General features: G+C 42.0%; 3 protein-coding genes across 3 annotated transcripts; all 3 read right to left on the reverse strand.

The window, feature by feature from the left end:
- Positions 1-2,715: 2,715 nt before the first annotated feature.
- Positions 2,716-3,549, reverse strand: LOC142623162 (uncharacterized). The gene is made up of 3 exons (XM_075796566.1): positions 3,253-3,549; positions 3,155-3,207; positions 2,716-2,923 (listed from the first exon to the last, which is right to left on the reverse strand). The coding sequence occupies exons 1-3, from the start codon at positions 3,547-3,549 to the stop codon at positions 2,716-2,718; spliced, it is 558 nt and encodes a 185-aa protein (XP_075652681.1).
- A 1,836-nt stretch (positions 3,550-5,385) lies between these two features.
- Positions 5,386-5,967, reverse strand: LOC142623182 (uncharacterized). Its single transcript, XM_075796583.1, has one exon. It carries the CDS (start codon positions 5,965-5,967, stop codon positions 5,386-5,388), a length of 582 nt encoding a protein of 193 aa, XP_075652698.1.
- A 351-nt stretch (positions 5,968-6,318) lies between these two features.
- Positions 6,319-9,528, reverse strand: LOC142623195 (uncharacterized). Its single transcript, XM_075796592.1, has 2 exons — positions 9,321-9,528; positions 6,319-7,004 (listed from the first exon to the last, which is right to left on the reverse strand). The coding sequence occupies exons 1-2, from the start codon at positions 9,526-9,528 to the stop codon at positions 6,319-6,321; spliced, it is 894 nt and encodes a 297-aa protein (XP_075652707.1).
- Positions 9,529-9,825: the final 297 nt, after the last annotated feature.

The raw sequence follows: 9,825 nt of genomic DNA on the forward strand, positions 1-9,825 counted from the left end.
ACCCTGAATTTAGGTGTGTCATTATTCTTCCCAACCTTTTAACTTTCTGTTTACTTGTCGTCAATTAAGTCTTTTGCCTGTTGTTTTGTGCAGTTAAGAGACGAACCAAGCTCAAAAGCAGGTACAAAGATCGGGTTGAGAAGGTGATTGAGTACGCAAAGACGATCGAGGATTTTGACGATTTGGTGGATCGGTAGACTCTTGCCTTTTATTGCCTCGGCCCTGAGCCATCTGCTTATGTCCTGCAACACTTGGAAATTGAAGAAAAAAAGAGTAAGTATTAGGCTCGTCCATGTCGATCTTGTTGCTCTCTTTTTCTTCCCTTTTTTTTTTTTTTTTTTTAAGTGTTTTCCTTTTGCAGGAGTGACTACTAAATTTAACCAGGGAATGTATGCTCAGATGAGGGCTAAGAAAAATGAGCCACTGTCCAAGCTTGGGACCAAGGGCGTGCGGGTGATGGAAAAGGGGACTCCCGTCATTACAGCTACGCCGTCTACTCCAGTGTCGAATCGGTGAGGACCGTTTCCTCGGATGTTTCAGTTGAGGAGATTCCTTCTCAACAGAGTAATAGGCAGAGGATCGGGGATAAGCAGAAGGAGAAAGTTGACTTTCGGTCTTCTAGCGTTTGGGATGATGCCGGGTGGCTTAGGCTCGGGTGCAAGACATTTTTACTACTGATGATATAAAGGTGTTTTCGGGAGTGTCGGCTAACGAGGTTGTGGGTCATCATCTCCACAAGCTTGTACAGGTATTGTACTTATGTGGTTTTACCTTTTTTCATCCTTTTGCGTCGTCTCTTGACATAGGCTTCAATTTTCAGGTGCTTGGGGAGAGTCTTCACATTACTTCTAAGTACCTCACGCAGGGTGCAAAAATTACTTCGTCAATGTCTAGGCTGGAGGCTCTAGAGGTGGAGAATTCTAAGTTGAAGAAAGATTTGATCACTTCTATGGACGAGGCCAACTCCGTCAAGGAAAAGGTTAAGTCTCTAGGAGATGACCTCAAGGCGGAGAAGCAGCTCACGTTGGAGAAGGATGAATGAACAACTTTTAGCTGCTCGGGAGAAGCTGAAAGTCATTACTACCAAGGCTGTCGAGGGCTTCCAACAGACTAAGGAGTACAATTTCGTGCTCTTTAGTTGGTACTTCAAGGGCTTCGAGCTTCTCCGTCGGTATATGATCAAATATCCTACTGGAGTAGACCTTGAGAATCTTGATATGGAACTGGTCGACCAAGAGATGGTGGCAGACGAGGCTACTCAATCTACTGCTCCTTAGGATGCTCCCAGAGACATTCCCATGCCTCCTCTAGATGGTGAAGGTGCTGCTGCTAACGTTTGACCCTGCTTTATCTTTAATTGTTGTTTTCTTTATGTTTTTTGCTGCCCGGTGTATTTTGGGCTTTTAGTTATATTTTCAGAACAATATTTCTAGTCTAAAAACAATCTTTTAGCCCAGTGTTTATGGGCTTTTAATTTTAATGTTAAAACAATTGTAATTGCCCTTTGTTTTTGGGCTTTTAATTTTGTTCATGATTTCATACTTACTTGCACGTATTCCTGTTCATGATCGCTTTTGTACTTTGCCAAGTTTTCTCGTTGTGCCCTTTTCTTCTTTCTTTTCCTGCGTCAGTACTTTATGTTTTGACTAGGCGGATCCTACCACTTAGTTAATTTCCTGCGGCTCACCCCCCTCTTTGTCTTATATTGGCCTTGTTAGTAACTTACATCAGTCTAGACGGGATCTTAGCCTTTTTATGTTGTGACTTACACCCTTTTAGGACCTTGTCAATCTTTTGGCTTCGTGAGTAACTTACATCCGTCTAGGCGGAATCTTGTTACTTAGCCATTCTTGGGTTTTGTTGTGACTTACACCCTTTTAGGGATCTTATCAATCTTTTGGCTTCGTGAGTAACTTACATCCGCCTAGGCGGAATCTTGTTACTTAGCCATTTTTGAGTTTTGCTGTGACTTACACCCTTTTAGGGATCTTGTCAATCTTTTGGCTTCGTGAGTAACTTACATCCGCCTAGGCGGAATCTTATTACTTAGCCATTTTTGGGTTTTGTTGTGACTTACACCCTTTTAGGGATCTTGTCAATCTTTTTAGCTTCGTGAGTAACTTGCATCCGTCTAGGCGGAATCTTGTTACTTAGCCATTTTTGGGTAACTGTCACATTACAAAATCTGCACTCATTAAAACATTGGCTGAATAGTTTTTATTGCTTTTAGGACTGGATACAATCGTCCGTTACATCTATTTGTGGTATTTCTTCAAGTGCTCAATGTTCCATGGTCGTAGGAGTCTCTGGGTGATAGTTGCCTTGTCTAGAGTAATGGACGACCCAGTAGGGTCCTTCCCATGTGGGGCCGAGCTTTCCTTGGGCAGAATCTCTAGTTGCTGGGGTAACCTTGCGCAGGACGGGGTCTCCTATGTCAAGTCTTCTGAGCTTTACTCTCTTGTTGTAGTACTCGGCCATCTTCTACTGGTACTTCGTCATCTTGTCGGAGGCTTTTTCTCTCACTTCGTCTAGACAATCCAGGTTGACTCGTAGCTGGCCGTCATTACTCTCCTCGTGGAACATCTCTTGCCTTATGCTAGTTATTCCCACTTCGACTGGGATTACTACCTCGGTGCCATAGGTGAGTCTGAAGGGGGTTTCTCTTGTTGGGGTTCTTGCCGTGGTTCTGTAACCCCACAAGACGTTGGGCAATTCTTACGGCCAAGTGCCCTCTGCATCGTCTAATTTGGCCTTGATAATCTTGAGTAGTGTCCGATTCGTCACATCTGTCTGTCCGTTTGCCTGTGGATGTCCTGGGGATGAGAACTGGTTCTTGATTCCTAGGCCTGAACAAAAGTCTCTAAAGTTTTGGTTGTTGAATTTCCGCCCATTATTTGATATGATTGTCCGTGGAATCCCGAACCTGCAAATTATGTTCTTCCATACGAAGTTCTGGATTTTGGCTTCAGTGATGGTTGCTAGTGCCTTTGCTTCAACCCACTTCGTGAAGTAATCAACGGCGACTAGTAGGAAATTTACCTATCCTTTACCTTGAGGCAATGGGCTGACAATGTTGATTCTCCATTGTGTAAAGGGCTAGGGGGAGGATATCATCTTCAGTCTCTCTGCTAGAAGGCGTTGGACATTCCCAAACCTTTGGCACTTGTTGCACTTCTTAACGTTTTTGACGAGCTCCTTTGCATCTACCTGCATTGTAGGCTAGAAATAACTTGTTCTGATAATTTTACTTACTAGTGATCTGGGGCCTGTATGATCTCCGTAAAATCCTTCATGGACCTCCTCTAGCATATATTTTGCTTCTTCTTCGTCAAGACACTTTAGGTAAGGCATGGAAAAGCCTCTCTTGTATAGTGCGTCGTTCAAGATCATGAACCTAGCTGCTCTCTTCTTGACCTTCCTGGCCTCCTTGATGTCTTGAGGGAGGTGCCCATCCTGGAGAAAGGATATGATCGGTGACATCCAGCTACCTGTGCTTTGGATCATAAATGTGGAGATTTCATCAATGCTGGGGCGTTTCTGGACCTCCATCTCCAAGCCCAGGTTGGTTGATCCTTCTTCTGACTATTCTAGTTTTGTAACTTCATCTGCTGCCATGTTCTGGCTTTTGGGGATCTATGTGAATTCTACTCTATCAAACTCTTGGGCCAGACGCTTCGTCAGCCAGAGGTATTTCTGCATTCTTTCCTCCTTTGCTTCGTATTACCCCTGAATTTGCCCTATTACTAGCTTAGAATCACTTTGGATTAGCAAGTTTTTCACTCCCAGTGCTTTCCCGAGTCTTAGCCTTATCAATATTCCTTCGTACTCGGCCTCATTGTTGGTGGCCAGGAATTACAATTGAACTCCATATCTAAGCATTTCTCCGTTAGGAGCGGTTATGACGACCCCTACTCCCCCCCTTCCTTTGGGCTGACGAACCATTGGTCTGTATCGTCCACCATTCTATTTCATCGATGAGGCCGTTCTCGTCTAGGAGGGTGAACTTGGCGATGAAGTCTGCCAAGGCTTGTGCCTTAATGGCTATCTTGGGATGGTACTCAATGTCGAACTGGCTGAGTTAAATTTCCCACTGGACCATTCTCCCTGCTGCTTCAGGCTTGTTCATGAATTTCTTGATGGGTTGATCCATCATCACGAGGATAGGGTTCGCCTGAAAATATGGTCGCAGTTTACGCGGGGCTACTATTAACGCGAATGCAATTTTTTCAATCCTTGGCTACTTTGCTTCAGCACTTTGGAAAACTTGACTAACGTAGTAAATTGGGAGCTGCTTCTTGTCCTTTTCTCGAATCAGGGCTGCGTTCACGGCTGAGGTTGATACTGCCAAATACAAATATATGTTTTCCCCTTCCTTGGATGGACTCAAGAGGGGTGGATTACTCAGGTAACGTTTGAGTTCTTAAAATGCTGCCTCACATTCTTCAGTCTAGGCAAACGCTTGCTTCAACGTCTTAAAAAAGGGCAAGCATTTGTCTATCGCTTTAGAGACGAACCTATTGAGTGCAACAATCCTTCCTGTGAGCTTCTGGACTTCTTTGACGATCTTGGGCAATGTCATGTTGAGTATGGCTTGCACGTTCTCCAGGTTTGCTTCTATTCCTCTTTGAGACACCATGAATCCCAAGAATTTTCCTGTGGCTACACCAAAGGTGCACTTGTTGGGATTCAACTTCATCTGGTACTGCCTGAGGGTGGCAAACGTCTCATTTAGGTCGTCCAGATGGGCAAGTTCTTCTTTACTTTTGACGAGCATGTCATCCACGTACACCTCTATGTTCTTGCCAATCTGCTTGCTGAACATTTTGTTCACTAACCTCTGGTAGGTTGCTCCTGCATTCTTCAGTCTAAAGGGCCTTATAGCAATAGAGCCCTTAACTTGTGACGAAAATAGTTTTCTCTTGTATTCTTCAGCCATTTTTATCTGATTGTATCCTGAGAAAGCATCCATGAACGTTAGTAACTTATGCCCGGGTGTAGAATCCACTAGCTGGTCTATCCTTGGTAAAGGGAAACTATCTTTCAGGCAAGCTTTATTCAGGTTCGTGAAGTCCGCGCACATTCTCCACTTCCCATTCGCTTTCTTTACTAGGACGACATTTGCAAGCCAATCAGGATAGTAAACCTCCCGGATAAAGCCTGCCGACAACAGTTTGTTAACCTCATCTGTAATTGCTTTGTTTCGTTCTGGGGTGAAGACTCGTCGTTTTTGCTAGACGGGCTTTCTTTCTGGGTCCACATTCAGCTTATGCTGAATGACTTTTGGAGATATGCCTGGCATGTCCTCGTGACTCCACGCGAAGACGTCCAGGTTTTCTTTAAGGAACTAGACGAGCCTTGCTCTTATTTCTGGGCTTAGTGTCATCCCTATTCTTGTCGTTTTAGTTGCTCTCCTTTGACCAATTTCACTATCTCTAGGGTTTCTATTTTATCTTCTTCCTTCTCCTCAATCGTCCATGTATGGTTCTCCTTTGCAGCCAACACAGCTTGGTAGCACTCTCTGGCCAGGACTTGATCTCCTTTCACCTCGCCAACACCGTTCTCCGTTGAGAATTTTACCTTTAGGCAGTAGGTGGACGTGGCTGACTTCCATCGGTTAAGCGTGGGCCTCCTAATAATCACATTGTAAGACGAGGAGCAGTCTACCATCAAGAAGTCTAACTGACGGGTCAACTGCCTCGGGTAGGTCCCCACTGTTACTGTCAATGTTACTATGCCCTTGGGATATACTCTGTTTCCACTGAAACTGACGAAAGGGGAGTCAAATGGACATAGTCTTTTTGGATCTAGCTTCAGCTGCTGAAAAGCGGGAAGGTAGATGATGTCTACAGAGCTACCATTGTCCATGAGGATCCTCTTGGTATTGAATCCTTCTATCATGAGTATTATGACTAAGGGATCGTTATGAGGCTGCTTCACTCCCCTTACATCTTCCTCGTTGAAAGACATGTCTTGGTCCGTCCGTCTCTGCTTAAATGGGGATATCATGTGGACGCTGTTCACCTGCCTCTGACATACTTTCCTAAGGGATCTAAATGACCCACCTGTGAATGGTCCCCCTGCGATCGTCTTTATCTCCCCAATCACATTTTGTGGAGGTTGGGACGTGTTATCTTTGTCTTTGGGCGAGGACTAGCGCTGGTTTTTGTTACCGTCCCTGAATCCGCTAGACTCCCCTTTCTTCACATACTTTTGTAGTTTTCCTTTCCGTATCAACTCCTCTATTTGCTCTTTTAGGTCTCGGTAGTCTTCTGTGTGATGGCCATGGTCCTTGTGAAACCGGCAGTACTTCTTCTTGTCTCAGACGTTAGGGGATGAATTTAATGGTCTTGGCCACTTGAGGTAGTGCTCATCCTTAATCTGCGTCCAAATTTTGTCAATAGGCATAATTAGAGGGGTGAATTTTGCCATTCGAGGAGTTTTTTCGTCCTCCCGTTTGTCTCCGTCACTGTTCCGATGATCTGGACGTTCCCTTTTTTGTCCCCTACGATTGTCCTTTTTTCTTCCCTCTTTTCCCGGTTTTTCTTCTATTATGGCTGCTAATGCATCTTCAGCATTCATGTACTTTTGTGCTTTCAGGAGCATCTCTGCCATGGTCTTAGGAGGATTCTTTGCAAGCGTAACCACAAATTCTCTAGATTTCTGCCCTGCCTTAAAGGTCGTCAACTGCACTTTGTCATCAGCGTCGTCTACCTTCAGGGTTTCTCGAGTAAAAGGTTTCATGTACAACCGGATGGTTTCTTTCTCCCCTTGTCTAATAGTGAGTAGATGGTCCGCCGGTTTCTTAGGACATTGTCCTCCGACGAAGTGGCGTAAAAAGGCGCTGCTCAACTGCTCGGAGCTGTCAATAGACGAAGTTGGTAGCTTAGTAAACCATTCCCTTGCAGCTCCTTTAAGAGTGGTAGGGAAGGAACGACATAGTATTTTGTTAGGAGGCTGCTGGAGGCCTAGTGTCGTCTTGAAGGTGTTAAGGTGGTCTGGGGGTCCTTTAGTCCGTCAAATGGCTTAAGCTGAGGCAACCGAAATTTCGACAACGCTGGGCATTCTAGGACCGTCGTAGTGAAGGGAGAGTCTGTTACCCTGACCATTCTATCTAGGCTTCGGTCCGTGTTCCCCTTAATGGCATTCCTCAGCTCGTCCATCTCCTTCCTCATCTTACGAAGAAGATCTGTGTTCTGTTCGTCTGGAGTAGTAGGCCTTCAGCGGTCACTTCTTCCATGGCTATCTCCCTCATCCTCCTAGCCGGCTTTGGACCGATTCTCCTCCTGTTGAAGCCATAGCCTCATTTCTTGATTTAGCCTGGTGAGCTCTTCAACGGTGGCCGCAAGAGCTTGGACTTGCTGAGCTAAGGCTGTTGAATCCTGGTTGGACTCCATCTGAATATTGAAGTTGGTAGAAACTACGTTCTCAAATCTGATTACGAAAATGTCGTCCCCACAGACGACGCCAAATTGATGAAGTGCAAGTTCGTCAGTCACAATGAATGCATCCAGATGAAGCCAAACCCTCGTCTCTGTGACTATGAAAATGGTAAGGCTGCTCCCTCAGAGTGGTCACCGGTGTGGTGTCTGCCACTACGTCTCCGATGCCAAAGTTAGTATTTGGAAGCCTTAAAGATAAAGCAATATAATAGAGCAACAATAAGTATTTCTGGGTGTGTTTTTTGTACCTTGTGCTGGTGCTTATGAGGGTCTTATATATGTTTCTGTAGCCCCTAGCCGTTGTGGCAACTATTGTGGCTTTAATGCCTCTTTTGATAACGCCTTGTGCTCAATAATGTGGACTTCAATGGGCGTCCAACAGTCCACACAGCTGTCTTCGTAACTGTCTAAGATATTATTGCATGTATTGAATGATTTGGATACCCTCGTCGATGATGCAGACATCTGATTGGCTCGTCCTGGGTGATGACCTCGTTGGTAATAATGACATCGTTCATGGAAGTTGAATGCGTCAGTCCCATCACATGTAATGCAAGAATGATTTTTTGGGTTCATGGATGGTCACTCCAGTCATCTTCCTTGATTAAATCACGGGTGCAGAATCGAGTGTCTACACAGATTGTTCATTATCAAGTTGTTTATCAATTTTTAAATGTAACATTTCTTGTTTTAAGTCAAAGTTATCATTTTTAACATTTTTAAATCATTTTTTAGTTCAATGATTTCTTTCTTAATAATAGTAGTTTCATGTTGTAAATCATTAACAGTTATCTCTTTGGACTTCTTTTTATTAAATCTTTCCAAAATTTCATCAAGACTTATCTTTGATTTCATCTTTTTATCATTTTCACTCTTAATCAGGGTTTTCTTGGGCTTTTTAAGATATTCTTCTTTTAAGACAGGATTATCAATTTGGCTTATCAAATTTATTAGCAAATTTTCTTGTTCTTCTCCTTTGGTCAGAACATTAATTGTTTTGCGACCTTTGGAGAGAACATTAATAGTATTGCAACAAGAGTCTCTATAAACAATTTTAATATTAGGGGAATCAGAAGTTTAATTGCTAGAGTGATAGCCAAAATCAGTTGAGGAGAGAAAATCATCTTCTGATGAATTAGATGAAGCAGAAGATCTTGATTCAAGGATTCAAAGCAGATCCTCTTTATCACTGTCATTGATATTTAACATATTAAGCTTATTCTTCAATTTACCAGGTTTTTGTTTGCAATCTTTACTAAAGTGACCAAATTTCTCACAATTGAAACAGTTTCCTTTACTAGATTTCTGCTTATCATGTTTCTTATAGACATTTTTCTTCTTATCATAAAAATTATTAGGTTTAGTAGACTGTCTTTTATATCTTTTATATTTGTAATCTTTATGGACCTATCACGTTTCTTATTCCCTTTTTGCTTGGAATGGTCAATGGAGGGTAAACCATATTGTTCACAGAAATTACCCATTTCATATTTAGCCTTTTTACTATTTTTTAACTGTTGTTTTAGCATTTTTTGGTCATTACACATGTTAATACAAGTTTTTTAATAGTGCTAAAAATATCACCGTATGTTAAATCATCATAATTAATAGTGCCATTTTTATTAGTTAATTCTTCTTTATCCTTATGAGCAAAGAGAGGAGGTAGGCCAACAATAAACTTCTCTTTCCAATAGGGTTTCAAATAGTCTTTTCGAAGCATTACTCTAGAAATAAAAACATCTTGGTACCATCTATAATTAGACATAGTAGGACAACGTAAATTGTTTAGATAGTCTCTAATATGGGAAGAAATATTAGAAGGAGTTCCAAAAAAATGTTTAATAATAGTATAAATTAAAGAATTGACTCCATAAGGAATACCTTGACCAATTCTTTCATCAAAAATGGGTAAACCATCACCATCTTTTTTAATAGCCTTTTTGATGGATTCTCTAGACTCTTCAGTAAGATATTTTTCCCACCAACCGCGAAGGGTTCCAGAAAAACCAGTAGTAAGAACAATAATTTCAGCATGGTCAAGATTATGGTTGGTAATATAAGCATTAGCAACCATAGACATATGACCCATTTTATTAATAATTTCTTGTTCAGGTAAGCTATCAATGTTCCATTCATAAAGCTTATCAGCAGAAACAAAAAACTGGATTTGGAAAAAAATTTCTTCAAACTACATATCAGGAGGAGTAGGTTTTGAATACCAATTTTTTGTAAAAGACATAGGATTGAGTTTTCCAACAAATCTTTTAATTTCAGGTAATTTAAAAACAAATTTATCAGAAACAGAGGATGAGGAATTAGAATCTGAATCTTTAGAAAAAACAATCTCTTTTTTTTTTTTTTTTTTTTTCTTGAAATAGCACGGGCA

This window comes from Castanea sativa, chromosome 1 (assembly GCF_040712315.1).
Source record: "Castanea sativa cultivar Marrone di Chiusa Pesio chromosome 1, ASM4071231v1".
NCBI classification, from domain to species: Eukaryota; Viridiplantae; Streptophyta; class Magnoliopsida; order Fagales; family Fagaceae; genus Castanea; species Castanea sativa.

Excerpts from the sequence above, each read along its gene's own strand:
- LOC142623162 (XM_075796566.1), bottom strand. The coding sequence starts at position 3,549 with ATGGAGGTCCAGAAACGCCCCAGCATTGATGAAATCTCCACATTTATG. Across the intron at positions 3,208-3,252 it reads ATACAGGCCCCAGATCACTA|GTAGATGCAAAGGAGCTCGT; the intron begins GTAAGTAAAATT and ends CCTACAATGCAG. Across the intron at positions 2,924-3,154 it reads AAGTGCAACAAGTGCCAAAG|GTTCGGGATTCCACGGACAA; the intron begins GTTTGGGAATGT and ends CATAATTTGCAG.
- LOC142623182 (XM_075796583.1), bottom strand. The coding sequence starts at position 5,967 with ATGTCTTTCAACGAGGAAGATGTAAGGGGAGTGAAGCAGCCTCATAAC.
- LOC142623195 (XM_075796592.1), bottom strand. The coding sequence starts at position 9,528 with ATGGGTCATATGTCTATGGTTGCTAATGCTTATATTACCAACCATAAT. Across the intron at positions 7,005-9,320 it reads TGATGAAAGAATTGGTCAAG|GACCCCCAGACCACCTTAAC; the intron begins GTATTCCTTATG and ends GACGGACTAAAG.